The sequence below is a fragment of the Lolium perenne genome, chromosome 2 (genome assembly GCF_019359855.2).
Source record: "Lolium perenne isolate Kyuss_39 chromosome 2, Kyuss_2.0, whole genome shotgun sequence".
NCBI classification, from domain to species: domain Eukaryota; kingdom Viridiplantae; phylum Streptophyta; class Magnoliopsida; order Poales; family Poaceae; genus Lolium; species Lolium perenne.
This window is the reverse complement of record NC_067245.2, coordinates 269,389,725-269,406,234: the sequence shown is the minus strand read 5'-3', so window position 1 is coordinate 269,406,234 and position 16,510 is coordinate 269,389,725. Positions and strand designations below refer to the sequence as shown.

The 16,510-nt window shown below is 45.0% G+C and overlaps 3 protein-coding genes and 1 non-coding gene across 4 annotated transcripts; 2 read left to right on the top strand and 2 right to left on the bottom strand.

Moving 5' to 3' along the window:
- The first annotated feature begins 577 nt into the window (after positions 1-577).
- Positions 578-2,855, top strand: LOC127335943 (lysine histidine transporter-like 8). The gene is made up of 4 exons (XM_051362677.1): positions 578-1,129; positions 1,267-1,403; positions 1,528-1,955; positions 2,075-2,855. Exons 1-4 carry the CDS (start codon positions 804-806, stop codon positions 2,690-2,692), a joined length of 1,509 nt encoding a protein of 502 aa, XP_051218637.1. The 5' UTR covers positions 578-803; the 3' UTR covers positions 2,693-2,855.
- Positions 2,856-3,017: 162 nt separating this feature from the next.
- LOC127335944 (protein S-acyltransferase 10-like) lies at positions 3,018-7,332 on the bottom strand. Its single transcript, XM_051362678.2, has 11 exons — positions 7,190-7,332; positions 6,978-7,092; positions 6,658-6,732; positions 6,483-6,554; positions 6,224-6,364; positions 6,083-6,116; positions 4,972-5,081; positions 4,109-4,195; positions 3,919-4,002; positions 3,560-3,625; positions 3,018-3,470 (listed from the first exon to the last, which is right to left on the bottom strand). Exons 1-11 carry the CDS (start codon positions 7,263-7,265, stop codon positions 3,296-3,298), a joined length of 1,035 nt encoding a protein of 344 aa, XP_051218638.1. The 5' UTR covers positions 7,266-7,332; the 3' UTR covers positions 3,018-3,295.
- A 260-nt stretch (positions 7,333-7,592) lies between these two features.
- Positions 7,593-10,734, top strand: LOC127335945 (L-ascorbate oxidase homolog). The gene is made up of 7 exons (XM_051362679.1): positions 7,593-7,782; positions 7,900-8,009; positions 8,627-8,897; positions 8,991-9,442; positions 9,536-9,937; positions 10,062-10,140; positions 10,236-10,734. Exons 1-7 carry the CDS (start codon positions 7,642-7,644, stop codon positions 10,455-10,457), a joined length of 1,677 nt encoding a protein of 558 aa, XP_051218639.1. The 5' UTR covers positions 7,593-7,641; the 3' UTR covers positions 10,458-10,734.
- A 4,402-nt stretch (positions 10,735-15,136) lies between these two features.
- TRNAL-CAA (transfer RNA leucine (anticodon CAA)) lies at positions 15,137-15,217 on the bottom strand. The gene has a single exon. It is a non-coding gene; the product is annotated as a tRNA-Leu (tRNA).
- Between the last annotated feature and the right edge of the window lie 1,293 nt (positions 15,218-16,510).

Below are 16,510 nucleotides of genomic sequence, written 5' to 3'. Positions count from 1 at the left end.
CGACGCTTATGCTGTTCACGACGCTACAATTTCGGTGATGTTAGAGTATGTACTCGGCTATGAAAAGATAGGGCAGTTGTTTGTGAGCGTCTGCGTTGTACTGTGTTCTAAAAAAAAAAGAGGTAGGATTACGCCAAACCTATCCTCTTGACAATGAATGTATCTAAACCATGCACAAACGAAGGCCAGACCGTCCGGTCCGGCCAGCCGAAAGACTGACCACGCAACACAACGCCGGCATGCATGCTCTCTATTCGAGAGCTGCTAGCGCAAGGCAGGAGCAACCCTTTCACGCTTCTATCTGTAAAATGCACTTAATTTAATAAAATATTTTGTGTTCAAAAAAAAAAAAAAAAAAGGCAGGAGCAACAGTACATACACAAACATTAATTATGACCAGCATGCACTCGAATACTCGATGTCGTATGATCGTGTCACCGCAGCGTCCCGGAACATGCTATCGATCCGAGTCAGACGAGCCTGCCTGCAAAGCTTTCACGGTGTCTCCACTGCCCGCGCGCACCTAAAGCTAGCTGCATGTTATGACTTGCTTAACCACTCAACGTTCACCAACCGCGCGCGCGGGTGGCGGTCCGCGAGAACTGAGAAGAAACCACCTATAAATCTCCCCCTGACGTTGAGCTTGAGCATCGCCGGAACCAGTAAACAACCGAGCTTCCTAGGCACAGAGTCGCCCCCGGCCGGTATATAATACAGCCGCGCCGCCGTGTGGGTACGGTCACCGGTCCGGCACAGCTAGCTAGCTAGCACGTACAGTACATACACCGTAGCGCGCGGCCGCCATGTCCAGCGAGGTGCACTCGGCGCCACCGACGCCGCGGCCGGTGTCCACCCCGCCGTCGCAGATGCACTCCCCGGCGCCCAGCCGGTCGCCGCTGCGCGCGATGGTGACGCCGCTCGCCAGCCCCGTAAGGAAGGCGGTGGCGAGCGTGAAGGGCTACCTGGAGGACGTTGGCCACATCACGCGGCTCGCCGACCCGCACGACGCCTGGCTCCCCATCACCGCGTCCCAGAGCGGCAACTCCTACTACGCCGCCTTCCACAGCCTCAGCTCCGGCATCGGCTTCCAGGCGCTCGTGCTCCCCGCCGCCTTCGCCTCCCTCGGATGGTATATACCTTCCTACTCTACTCACCGAGCTAGCTACTTAGCTAGTACTGTTGTAGTGTTATTCGATCGAGCACTGGGCATATAAACATGAACATACTTACTTAACTTGTCCGGTGAATTCGATTTGGTTCCTGCAGGACGTGGGCGATCGTCTGCCTGACCGCGGCGTTCGCGTGGCAGCTCTACACGCTACGGCTGCTCGTAAACCTCCACGAGCCCGTCGCCGGCGGCACGCGGTACAGCCGGTACATGCACCTCGCCACGACCGTTTTCGGTACACACCCTTTCCTCAATTCCCGCGCGCGCTTCCTTTTTCAGTCTTAGAACGACATCATCATGTGCCAAACAACGTTTCTGTCTTTCTCTTCCACGCTCATCGCACGCATGCGTTCTCTCAGGCGAGAAATGGGGGAAGATCCTGGCGCTGCTCCCGACGATGTACCTGTCGGCGGGCACCTGCACGGCGCTCATCATCGTGGGCGGCGGCAGCATGAAGATCCTCTTCAGCATCGCGTGCGGGCCGGCGTGCGTGGCGCGGCCGCTCACCACCGTGGAGTGGTACGTCGTCTTCATCTGCGTCGCCGTGGTGCTCTCCCAGCTCCCCAACCTCAACTCCATCGCCGGCGTCTCCCTGGTCGCCGGCACCGCGGCGGTCGGGTACTGCACCATGATCTGGGCCGTGTCCGTGGCCAAGGGGAGGGTGGCCGGCGCGTCCCACGACCCGGTCAAGGCCGCCGGCGACGTGGACAGGACCATCGCGGTCCTCAATGGCCTCGGCATCATCGCGTTCGCTTTCAGGGGGCACAATCTTGTCCTCGAGATTCAGGTAAAAGCGTCAGCAGCCATGGAAATCAATTCCTATGTTATCCTAGTCTCCACCCCACTGAGCCAGTGAAGTAGAAAAGTCACTGAGTGAGTGTGTTTCACTTTGCTCATCGATCGCAGGGAACAATGCCGTCGACTCTGAAGCACCCCTCTCACGTGCCCATGTGGAAGGGCGTCAAGTTCGCCTACCTCGTCGTCGCCCTCTGCCTCTACCCCGTCGCCGTCGGCGGCTTCTGGGCCTACGGCGACCAGATGCCGCCCAACGGGGTCCTGAGCGCGCTCTACAAGTTCCACAGCCGGGACGTGTCGCGGCTGGTGGTGGGGCTGGCCACGCTGCTGGTGGTCGTCAACTGCCTCACCACCTTCCAGCTCTACGCCATGCCGGTGTTCGACAACATGGAGGCCGGCTACGTGCACAAGAAGCACCGGCCGTGCCCCTGGTGGCTGCGCGCGGGGTTCCGCACCTTCTTCGGCGCCGTCAACCTCCTCATCGCCGTCGCGATGCCATTCCTCTCGGAGCTCGCGGGGCTCCTTGGCGGCATCTCGCTGCCGGTGACGCTTGCCTACCCGTGCTTCATGTGGGTGGCGATCATGAAGCCGCCGAGAGGCTCGGCGATGTGGTGCCTCAACTGGGCGCTCGGAAGCCTCGGCATGGTCCTCAGCTTCGCCCTCATCGTCGGGAACCTGTGGGGGCTCGTTGCCAGAGGCCTTCATGTGCACTTCTTCAAGCCCGAGTAGTGCCAATCAAGAAGCAACAGAAGACAAAATGCGATGCAGTGCTGTCTCGTTTTCCCCCCTTTCTTTCTGAGAAATATACGGTGTCGTGTACTGAAACCTGAAACCTGAAACGATTTTCTTTGGAAGCAAAGCTGAATTTACGTTTCAACATACTATTACTAAAGATCAGCTGTTAATATAGCATGCTTGTGGGGCTATGTTGTTTTCTGTTCCAAAACATTCAGATCAGCGTGCATATATAGGGTAATGAATACTTTGAAGCATAACAGCCGAGAACAGCACATATATAGGAACAAAAGGAATAACCAGATACAAAACGAACAGGTTTTAAGGGTGCATTTGAACATTATAGCTGCTTCTCCCAGACACAAATTTATATGGCAGTTCTCAAATTTTCTGAAGCTACAAGGAGTGTAACGCAAATCCAGATGGATACAGATAAATCTAATGTAATTGTTTAGCCCGGATGCATTCTCTAGGAGAGAAAAAAACCTACACTACATTCTACATGATTAGCGAACCACAAGTATCTCTATCATATTATTATATGCATGAACCTGAACTAATGATAAACTAATGACACTATTCCGCATATAGCACAAACTAACAGCACCGGCAGCAGATTACATCTCGGCATGTGTACGGTCTAGCTCGGGCTTCTAGTTCTTCCATTGGAGGCACTGCTTCCAGGACATATCCCTTCTCTCTAGAGAGGCAGAGGTCATAGAGGTTCCTGCAGATACCGTTGCTGAACGGGTAAACCTTGCTAGGGACTCCCCTGAAAGTGGCGTTTGAATGATTCGTTACTGATGATCTAACGGCAAGAAAATATAACAAGAAAAATGCTACCCTTCAGCCATTTAATACCTCAGGTAAGTGATTCGCCTCCTTCTGGCAATTTCATACGTTGTTTGGTTCGTAAGAGCAAGGTAACTGCAGATATACACAAGCTTGTGAATACAACAATCACCACTGAAAGAGAGCCCCGGTACATGTGACATTACAACATCTAAGCTTCAACTATCTTGGTTTAACTTTTAGAGTGGTAGTTCTAACCAGCTTAAGTTGGCATTGTAGTTTTACCTTCCAATTACTTGTCAGAAAAAAACCCAGTAGAAAACTTAAGACCAGTAGATATTTTAATTATTTTTCTTCATCTTCTGCAAAGTAAATGTGATGGCCAACATAACTCATACTATTGTGAATATTGAAGAATAAAACCTTACGTATGCAACATCAGTAAGATCATCAAAATTACGAGGATTAATATCAACAGCACCAACAATATCAAACCAGTCAAACCCTTCAACCTGTCCATTAAAAGACAAATAAAATGTGTGGTGAACCAAATTCAGGACTAAATCCACAAAAGTATTATGAGTCGTGAAACTAGATCTAAAAGTTATAAATACATACCAGGACTCCTTCATGTCTAAATGTAAGAACTGAATGTAGAGAGCAACAGTCCAAACAATTAAAGTTGTTTCTTCAAATAGGTACCACCTAAAAAACGTCAATAATGCAAAGATGAAAGCTGTATGGACTTTTGAGGGGTCATAAAATAGAATTACATATGCATATTCAAATGTATTACCAGAATCGAAGCATGTAAGTGCAATACATCTACAATAAACTAATGCATACTAAGAGGACATCCCTAAAAAATTGGAGGAGGGCTGCAATTTTCGTTATATCAGGCAGATTCCTTAAGTCCAATAATCATTAATTTTCTTCCCATTAATATTTTCTTCCATCCTACAAAACAACCAGGGGTCTAGGACATAACGAGCATGAAAATGCGAACCAAGCCTGTCAGCATTTATCCTCCAAAGCATATTCACATGAGACATGACATCACGTCAAGCGCTGAATGTCAAGATTGTGATAGATATGACTATATTAGGTAAAGCTTGATGGAGTTCTTTGGCAAAAACAAATAAAGTCCTTCCAATTTCACTCGATCAGTACTAGGGGAAAGGGTGGGAATGGACATCACATCAATATGCAGTTCCAATTGCATCCAAGGAATTAGTTGTTAATACTTATTGCAAAGAAAGTATGATGGATGGTCTAATTATTAGGTAGAAGGTCAGTCCTTCATTACGAGGCAACTTCTATATAGTGAGGTTCTGGATATGTTGTTCGGCGACAGGGACCACGGAGTACAGCTGGAAAACGTAAGAACGTTGTTGTATTTAGACATAATTGCACATTTACCGTGCATCTGAGATGCAAATATGTTCAAGATATGCTGCACAACATGTAAATCGAAAACTCACCAAAAACGACAATGATTCCGTTTGCCAATGCATGTTCCAAGCCATGTACAGTGATGATCAAATTTGAGAACACATTTATCACAATCATGACAATGCTTGGTGCGTGGTGGCTGTAAAAGGGAGTTGATCAGCAAAAGGTGAGCTTTAGAAAGCCAGCATAACAGAAATGTGAGCTCATGGTTCAAAAAAGCGTTCCTGAGTGTACGCTTAAGCGTAGATTAGAGCTAAGCGGAGCCCTTCCGCTCAGCTTTTGGCCTGAGCGAGAGGAAAAGCGAGGAGGAGCTGTGGAGGCGGGCTCTCACGCGGTGTCGAGGCAGAAGCAAGAGGGTTAGGGTTAGGAATTCCGTACTCATCCCAATTCCACTCCCGTGTCGAGGCAGAAGCAAGAGGCAACACCACTGAAGCTCCTCCGCACCGCTGGTCAAGCTCCTCTTTCGTGCCGCCCTCTAGATCTTCCTCAAGGCCGCCTAGACAGGGTCCCCTTCCTCTAGCAGCTCGTTCCCCTCGTCCCCTTCCCGTCCAGATGGAGGGGATCAAAGTGAGAGAGGCGGGTGGGCGTGAGTGGCGGCTACGACCAGGGATCTGGGAGGCTGGAAAGCACAAGGGGATCGATTTATTTGCAGTGCGTGAGGTTATTGGGCCTTTTGGAGGGGGTCATGTGTTTCGCTACGACCTGAGAAGCAAGAGGCATCGTGTTGTTTTGTTGGACCAGAAATAACACAGAACTACATGAGGTTATTCAATATTTCCTATTTTAGGCTTACATATGTCTGTTTTGCCATGCACGCTTAAGCGGTGCTTAAGCTCGCTTAAGCAGTAGTTCCTCTAGGCAGAGCCTCACCGCTCGCTTAGCGCTTAGCGCTTTTTTGAACCTTGTGTGAGCTAATTAAGGATATGGCGATGGATCGCGCATATGCTGTGACATATACATATTAGAGAATAATCAACTGATCTTCTCTTTCTATTTTTTTCTCAAAGCATTTTATTTGTTCTGCTAAAAGCACTAAAATCAAGATTCCAAGCAGGTATACTGCTGCCTGGTTATTTTGTCATTTCGTTGACTAAAGAGCACATTACACTAGAGTGCAACCTTAGAAAAAATAGAGATTACCTGAATGAGATGGCAGGACGAGCAAGTCAAATCCCTAAATAAAATGGAAGCAATATAAGCATATCACATTTAAAAAAGTAGATAAAAACAACACCTCCGAAGAGGGAAAAAACACTTAATGTCAAATCCAGACAAGTGTACCTGCTGTTAGATCCAGGAGGATATAGATCCATCATTTGCAGAAGCAACGAAGGCGTAGCTGATTGCTGGTTTTGTTCCTCTATTTTGCTGCGACTCATGGCAGAATTTAATCTTCCATCCTTTGGTAGTGGCCTGTCTTTTCTTAATCATAAAAAGGGACCACTATCAATTTAGCTTGAAGCAAGCCCGCGCAATCTGTAGGTTCCATGACTTCAAATATGCATGCCATAAGGAAACACAAAAGATCTTACGACATTACTTTGAGAGAGTCGCTGTATTGACGAAGGTTGCATGCATCCCTGATCCAGCTCTCAACATATCAGCCACATACCTAACAACAGCAAAAGGATGGACAAAAGTATAAGGTAACCCTGGATCAATGTATTAATGTTTGGATGGACAAAAGTAACACTGACAAGAGAAGGGTCAATTACCCTGGAGACGATTTAGCTGTATACAAGTACTGCAGTAAGGTAAGCAGCACCATCACTCCATATAACATCATATACCTGCCATGAAAAACTGACAGTGGGAAGACTGAAGATAGATGAGGCAAGTAAGGGTTGTTCAAGATTAAAACTTCGCCAGTGTCTAGTGAGAAACAGAGAAGTAGATAATATGTTGAATTTGCATTATTAGTACTAAATGATAGCCAAGAGCTATGAGCAAATCGAGTCCATACAATCTAGCACTAAATTAACACATGTAATCTGAAAAGCGGCAAATTCAGGGGAAAAGAGAGTAGTGGTTGTACCAGTTGCCCTGACGGATTTGGCTCCGGAGGGTGGGATCGAGCAGCAAGATGGCGCCAATGAAGAACACATGAAGAAGTAGCACGACTACCCGGACATACCTCCACGGCTTCCTCCCTGCACTCAAATCCCCAGACGCCGATCAGTTCTTCAACCATTCAGACCCAGGAGACGGAACCACCCTCATTGTGACCAAATCGAACAAACGACGAACCGTGGGAGCCATGACGCTGCGGCTGGGACGGGACTCTGGCGGACTCGTCGGGATCGCTTGCCCCGCAGCAGGGCATCCTCGCCGCCGCGCCGACGAGAGGAGGAGGAGGGAGGCGGTGCTCGGTACTTTCGCGGGAGGACCAGCCGGTCGGTCCGTGCTGTCTACGGTGGGGAAGCCCATCTGGCAGTGAACGAACGCTCCACGGGCCCTTTTCTAGATGGGCCAAGAATCTGGACCCAAACCAGCCCATCACATTGTAACAACCTGGCCATCGTCGTAACAGACGACTGAAATTTTTCCGAGATCCCAACAGACTTCCGCCTATACGGCGCGCGCGCGCGCGAGAAAGCCATCTATAAATGCCCACCTTAACCTCATCTCCCGCGGAGCCATTTATCTTCGCTGCAAACATCCCATCCCAACTCATCTCATCTCCCTAGCTCCAGGTCCAGATGGCGGCGGCGGCGGCGGCGCTGGTTACGCTCGCGTGCGTCTGCTCGCTCGTCCTCTCCGCGCACGGAGAGGCGCCGTACAAGTTCTTCGACTGGAATGTCAGCTATGGCGATATCAACCCGCTTGGAGCTCCGCAGCAGGTACCATCTATCATCTATGCCGAGCGAAGCTACGCTGGTTTGATCTGATATGGGGACGTGCTTACACGCGATGATTTTGATGCATGTTGGTGATGTGTTGTTTGCTTTCCTCTCCAGGGTATTCTGATCAACGGGCAGTTTCCGGGGCCGGAGATCGACTGCGAGACCAACGCCAATCTCATCGTCAACGTGCACAACAGCTTGCCGGAGCCGTTCCTACTTTCATGGCAAGTTGTTTTCCTTACTCGATCATATCTTCTGATTTGTTGCACCAGTTCAATCTGCGTGAATGTGTAACTAGCTTACCTTACGTGGAACCTGCTTATCAAGATGTTAGATGTATTAGTACGCTGTTACACCAATTCAGTCTTTCAGACTGCATTTTTATCTCTCTTTAATGAGTTTGGCTTACTCAAATCTTTGGTGACGTTGTACCACTTTAATCTGCACTTGTTTATGATGTCGTCCGGATCAAACAAAGTGGTCGTAAAAGTGGAAGTTTGTTTGCGTATAGTAGTATCAGTGTGACGAGTCTGGTTTACGCTTGGCATCCAATCTTGAAAGTCACTAAACAAAATTAGATGCATGCATATTCCACGTACATCAAATATATACATCTAATTCCCTTACTGGCAAAGTGGCAATTGCAAACACACACGACACGACACCATGGATAATTCTGGTACCTGATCATGACGTCTACCAGTGGTTGTTTGATGGAAACTGTGATTCCTAAAACAGATGTAGATAATATCACCTTCCGGATATCTCGCCTACTACAAGCAAGTTACCTATGTATAGCATCGATGCACATCTATTCACTTATCACTTGCAAATACAACAGGAATGGGATCCAGCAAAGAAAGAACTCGTGGCAGGATGGCGTGTCCGGCACCAACTGCCCGATTCCTCCTGGCCAGAACTACACTTACCGTATGCAGGCGAAGGATCAGATTGGCAGCTTCTTCTACTACCCCTCACTCGCCTTCCACAAGGCTGCCGGCGGCTTCGGCGCCATCCGCATCAACAGCCGCCCCCGCGTCCCGGTCCCGTTTCCCCCGCCGGCCGACGAGTACACCGTGCTCATCGGTGATTGGTACAACGCCACCCACAAGGTATTGCGGCCTTTGCACCTGAACATCTGGTTGCGTTTGCTTGTACGAAATGCACGTATCTCATAACTTATGGGTTTGTTTTTTGCTTGTCAGGCTCTGCAAACCACGATGGACAACGGAACGCAGCTGCCTTTCCCGGACGCCATCCTGATCAATGGCAAGGGGCCGCACGGCGGCGCAAACTTCACCGTCCAGCAAGGGAACACGTACAGGCTGCGCATCTCCAACGTTGGCCTGCAGAACACTCTGAACTTCATGATCCAAGACCACAACGTGACGCTCGTGGAGGTGGAGGGCACACACACGGTGCAGAACACCTACACCTCCATCGACGTCCATGTCGGGCAGTCGCTGTCCGTGCTCGTCACCGCTGACCGCCTGCCCAGGGACTACCACATCGTCGTCTCCACCCGCTTCACCAACCAAACCCTTAACTCCACCGCCGTGCTGCACTACGCCGGCTCGAGCTTCCCCGCTTGGGGGCGGCCACCTGTTGTGAACACCAGCGACGTTGATTTTTCGCTTGAGCAGGCTCGCTCCATCAGGTACCGATCACATCATCTCAACCATCAACTTAAATTGTCAAATGGCTATATATTCGCGTGTTACTGAACTTGTTAACTATGGCTGGCGTGCAGGACGAACCTAACGGCGAGCGGGCCAAGGCCAAACCCACAGGGGTCGTACCACTACGGGTCCATCAATGTGACCCGCACCATCAGGCTGGCCAACTCGGCTGGGCAGGTCGACGGTAAGCTGAGGTATGGCGTGAATGGCGTGTCGTACGTGGACGCTGCCACGCCCCTCAAGTTGGCCGACTACTACAACCTCACCGGTGTGTTCAAGATGGGCGGTATCGCAGATGCGCCCGCGACAACCAACGGGACGGGTCCGAATGAGACCAACACCGGCACAGAGTTGCAGAATGTGACGGCCGTCATGGACTCCGACCACCGCTCCTTTGTCGAAGTGGTGTTCGAGAACAATGAGGACACCGTCCAGAGCTGGCACCTCGATGGGTATAGCGTCTTCGTAGTCGGGTAAGTGCATATCCAACATCATGAGAGCCATCCACTATGTTGCTTACACAATCTTTAATTACTTGTTTGGTATGAACATTTTCCATTTTTTCGAACGGTAAACATGTCCCATTGGTTATGGTAGGATGGACAAAGGAGTGTGGAGTGAGCAGAGCAGGACAACCTACAATCTTGTGGATGCAGTTGCGCGCTGCACGGTGCAAGTAAGATTTTCTTCCCGTTTTCACGATCTAGAGAAGATCCTGCAACTGCAGCTTATTTATGTTCGTAACTTTTTTGTTGTTTTTACTTTGCGAAGGTGTATCCTAGAGCATGGACGGCCATCTTCATCGCACTGGACAACGTGGGCATGTGGAACCTGAGATCAGAGGATTGGACAAGGAGGTACCTAGGCCAACAGTTCTACCTCCGGGTGTACACGCCAACACATTCCTTCCGTGATGAGCTCCCCATCCCGGACAATGCTCTCCTTTGTGGCCAGGCAACCAACACCAGCGGCCTCCCCTTCTCTCTATACTAATTGTATCAAAGTTATTTTTTAGTAGTTTGTTAAAAAAACAAGTCAAACTGTCAAAGACTGTTTGGCTCATCAGGTCTTGGTCTGGGTTTGAACCTCTCATCTCGAATCGTTTCAGGTTTGAGGCCTGAATGGCCTCATTATAAACAAGTGTGATATTTGATAGTATATGTCAATTTGTTATGTCGATTATTTAGGTGGATTTATTCGTCATAACCAATTGTGTGTCGTGGAGTAGAAGTGGGGTTTTTGTTTCTAAACAAGATTGAATTTAAGTTTTTTCCCCAACTTTTTTAGATCAACATCCGAAGAAGTGGTTGTACGTCTTGGAGTTGGAGCTTACTAGCGCCTTCACTGTTAGTGAGATTCCTGATTTATCACTGCTCCATCTTTCTAGCCTGTGTTTAAAAGACTCACTTGCTTCTGTCGTCATGTGCATCCATAAACATCTTAATTTACATGAAATTGCTATGTGTAGTTAGCCTGTACACTAACTTCGTTTTTACATATAGTATTTGCTTATTTAGTCTTATGAAATGTGAGAACAAGTTCATTACAAAATGCAGGTGAGATTTTTGATTCTAAATCTAGATAGCACGCGACAGGCAACATGCCAATCTTGTTATACTAGTGACGTGTTGTATTCACGTTCTTTTTTAAAAAAAAATGAGGGAGGAGTGGAGGACTCCAGCCTCTACAACGTTTTTATTGATTTATTCAATTATTCAACAAAGGTCTGATAAAGATCATACATAAAAAAAAAAACCGAAGCCACCACACAACACATACATAGCCGACAACGGGTGAATATCATGTCAATGGGAACTTATTTCCTGGAAAGAAAATAAAAACTCCCACCAACTAGGGATCATAAACATCGCATACCCTGAGACACCCACTAAGCGAAACGGGAGCACTCATCCGGTCTAGTAAACTCTTAGCGAGCATCTCATGTACACGCTACAGAATTCGTCACCACCATCCACAGTTGTTGATCCATCTTTAGGACAAAGATACATATAGTCCTTGTCAGGCATGCTGCAACATCGCCAAACAGTGCAACCACCCTGCGTGTGTCCATCATCACACGTCCGCTGCCATGGCCCTGTTGCGCCACGCCACCAAGAATACTTCGAGGAAAGGAATTGAGTTTTTTGAGTTCTTCAAGTGTTGCATCAATGATTAACCAAACAAGGGTTTGACCCACAAGAACGCCTATGAGGCTATGACTGGGCATATAGTTGCTTCAGTCCCTTGCCAGGGTGTTATTGGAGGGTACATTGAACCTAGTTGTATGTTTTGAAAGGAACATCTAACCATGTTGAGACTGAGTGCCTGCAACACTAGATTGAAAATTCAGTCCCCAAATATGCAGCATTTTTATCACCCAAAATCCACTGGGAGGGCAAAGATGTCCTTCCACTAATCCATGCCAACTGATTTAGCTTTATGATTTTTCTCCATTTTTTCAAAATTGGGTCAAAATCTCTTACGGGACTAAGCATACCTATGGCCTGAATATTTCAGCACCCTCTATTTTTATTGGCTAGAATCATACTTGGGTACCTTGAAATGATTGATGGAATTTTTTAGGAGCAAACTAGATCACACTTGTTGGTGAAATTAGAATTACTTTTGGAAAACTAGCAAAATAACCATTAAAACGGGGAATATATCTTGAAATTGACAAAAATCCTAACACGTGTAAATAAATCATTAAATGTGGTGTCCTTTTGTGAAAATTAGAGGTGTCATGTTGCACCTTATTCTTTGGAGTTGCTTCATTAAAAAAACCATTGTTGGCACATAGCAAATGTAAATATATTTGTTGTAAGATGACATGCTAACATCAAACGTTGCACCTAATTTTGTAACATTATCCTGACCTATGACATGCATATGGCCATTACATTGATAATTCAACTCGAACGCCATACGTTTCATACACGATAGTCCATCCAAATTCATCGAAATCCACGTTTATTGTTTTTCCTAACAACTAGTAAGCATAAAAGGACTCCATGACAAAGTATTTCATTTTTTGACATTTTATTTGATTTTTTAATACAAGGTAAAAATTGTGTGTGAAAATATTATATTCATAACTTGGTCTTGAATCTTTCAACACTTTCTTTTTATTGAACATAATCATAATTGGTTATATTAGAATGATTTTTGTAAATTTTATGAGAAAACTAGAACTCACTTGTATGTCAAATTTGAATTAGTTTCAAACCTCGTTCGAAATTCATTTCTATTGGCACAACTAGCTAGAAATTGAGAAAATCTAAATAGTTGGAAATTGGTCTCTAAATGTGGTTTACTATGTGTGGGAATTGTACAGGTGCCAGTTTTCACCATATTATTTGCATTTTACATAAAACAAATCGTTTGGCACTAACAAAAAAAAAGTTGGAAACTCCTTTGGCGCAATTATTTGGCATGAAAATATGCATCTTTGTGTCGTATATGGTCACATTATCATGAACTATTACGTCGATAGGCCATGACATTAATCATTTTGCTCCAAAGTCATGCACGTTCACACATGATAATATTGGAAATATGCCCTAGAGACAGTAATAATAGATTTAGTATCCTATTTTATTGTTCATGATAAATGTTTATACTCCATGCTAGAATTATATTAAGCGGAAATATTAATACTTGTATTGCTCGTAAACAATATTGTGTCCCTAATAAGCCTCTACTAGACGAGTCCCTTGGTTGATTATTATTAAGGATACCTAACCATAGACATGCGTTTTCAACTAACAACGGGGTAATGTCATTAGGAGAATGACATGAAGGATAAGACCTAACTAAGCAAAACAATTAGATCGAATCAATGTTTAAATTGTAGTAGCTTTCAATGTCAAATATACCAATCCTTAGACCATAAGATTATGCTACTTTCTAGTACTAGAAGAATACTTTGAGGGCATAAACCCTCACTTCTTAATTGGATGATCATAAAAGTCTTCTTCGGTGTCTCAGAAAGTACTTGTTGAGTAGTATGTATCAAGAGTGGAATTTTCCCATCTACGTAATGGATAGATCTACTCAGGGCTCCACTCAGGTAATGGACACTCTATATAGCTTGCAAGCACGTGACTAATGAGCTAACCACAAGAGAATGTTGTATTACGGTACGAGTAAAGAGTACTAGCCTGGTAACGAGATTGAACTAGGTAAGGTGACATCGACGATCAAATTAATCTCGGGTAAGTAAAATATCACGAAACAAAAGGAACAAAATATAGGATTGATTGAATCCTTGACACTATGGTTCAACCGATAAAGATCTTCGCTGAATGTGTGATGCATGTAAAATTCATGCATGAACTTTGTAGTTTATTGACATATATTTCCACATATTTGCATTTCATATAATGTTATATCCATGTTTTATATTGTTTTTGGACATTTTTGAAACAATCACCTCTTCTCTTGTTTTCACTTTGTCTGACAGAAAACACCTTTTGTTAGTACTTTTGACTTTCTAGGAGTTACGAGACTCGAAAAAGGCCAAGGTCAGAGGCCCCGTTTCGGTATTTTTTAGACGAACAAAATGAGCTAAAATGTGACACTATGAGGTAAATGGTCTGGGAAATAGGACCAGTGGCACGCCCCAGTACCCTGTGCGCGTCACCTGGTGTCTCCCTCCCCCCCCCCCCCCGATTGTCCGATTTGCCTCAATCTTTCGGGCACAAACTTGTTTTGGCCTAAAAACTCTTATATAAAGCCCCCCACGCGTACCGCAAATAGTTGGAGGCGGAGATCAAAAACACATGAACAGAGAGTGAGCAGGCTGCTGTCGATGGAGATCAGAAGGGGGAACCGCTGCCGGAATCGCCTCCGGTGGACTCCACCCCCCTCGGTGTGGTCATCATCATGATCTTCATCAACACCCTCAACACCATCTTCATCTACCCTTTGTAATATCTTGGCAAACATGATGTGTGAGGCAATCTATCGTTTTCTCATGATATATTGCATCTTTATGTCTTTGTTTGAGTAGTGACTTGTTCTTGGCAATTGTGAGATAATTTGTTGATGGTTGCATATAAATATTTTCTATCTTCTATGATGATCTCTTGTACTGATACATAAGCATAGACATATGTTGGGAGAATACATGATGTTGTCACTGTTGCATGATGGTAGGGAGAGGGTCAGATGGAGATTGACAGAAACCATGTCCCAATTCTTATATATTCATGTTATATTAATTCATGGTTAATCAGCGGGGTATAACTATGGGGACATTTAAACTTACAGCGGTGGTTGAACTTTATGTCTTAATAATTCCCTTGTTTGCTCTTAATTTTCCTCGGGATCAATTACTAGTGGTGTATTTTCTCATGTATATGGCTACACATATCTATGACTCCTCTCTAGAAGAAACACTAAAAAATACTATACCGAGCTTTACTAATCGTGACAACCACACAAATGAAATAACAATTTGCATGAACACTTACTCCCTAGAGTTACTCCACTTTACTTCACTTCACCTCACAGCATTTACTTTACTTCACTAATTTTACTTCCTACAATTATTTTTAGTACTTTTCTCAGGGAGATGGTTAAGGACCTCAGAAGATAGAGGAGAGCGCCAGGCTCAGATTTTCGGAATACTTCTACGGGGAATGCTGATTGAATGAGCATTCTCCATATTATGCCTTGAAGAGGACTCGAACCTCCACGCTCTTCAGCACGAGATTTTGAGTCTCGCGTGTCTACCATTTCACCATCAAGGCATCTCGAAAGTGAATCATATTCCATGAATATGATATCTGTCTAATGTGATATATGGAATATATGACAAAGGTGGAGTCTTGGAATATTTCGATCGATCGGTCATATAGGCCTGAGTCAAACATAAAATAGCTTCGATTTGCATTATCCGTAGTTCCTAGTAGAAACCACCACACACACATATTATAATTCCTATCTTTGCATAGAAGTCCATATGAGTGGGTTATAGGGCTTTAATGAATACATAGTTTACCTTCAGCTCCTCGTGGGTCGACACTCAAATACTTATCGAATTGTACTACGGTGATCCCCCTGCACTTGGGGGTTATCAATGTGTGGGAATCATTATGTGCATCCAGACCCTGCTATTAATTATTTTTGATCGAAGATTTTCTTGATTATGTCCACAGATTCTCCAACCTGTAGGGTCACACCCTTAACGTTCGATGTAGCTAGGGTAATGATGAGATATTAATAATCGTGAGACCGAAAATTATTCGGAGTCTCAGATGGGATAAAGGACATCATTAGGAGGTTCATAATGGTCTGGAGAATAATATTCATATATCGGAAAGTGGTTTCAGGGTTTTCGAAAAAATTCTGGATTTTTCGGTATTTTCTGGTAGGAACATAACCGCGAGATTTTTACAAACCAAATGTTCTAGAAAGGTACGAAAAATACTTCAGACCTAATAGTCCATTTCGTGAAGTTTATTTAAAATATTAAAATCATGTTTATCACATTTCCTATCAACTAGTATGTATAAAAGGAACATGTGCCAACGAATTTAATTTTATGACATTTTCTTCACGGTCTCTTTTTTTTTAAATGTCGGTCAAAATCATCTATGGAAGTATGCACACCTAGGGTTTGAATCCTTCAAAATCCTTTATGTTTATTGCATAGAATCATAGTTTAATAACTTAAAATAGTTTTTGGCAATTTTTAGGAGTAAATTAGAACACACCTGTAGTTCGGATTTGAATTACTTTTGGAAAACCAACAAAAAATCATGAAAATGGAGAAAATAACTTGAAATTGAAAAACCCTTAGTACTTGTAAATTGTGCATCGACTGTGGTCCACTTTGTGTGAAATCTTGAGAGGTGCAATTTTGGACCTTATTCTTCGCACTTGCTTCACGAAGAACCCATTTTTGTGCTTAGAAAAATGTTAAAAAATGTGAGTAAAAATTGGAAACTTCTTTTGGCACTGTTTTATGAAATGCCAAGATGAACCTTTGTGCATAATATTGTCACATTATCATGATATATGCCATGTATATCGCCATGATC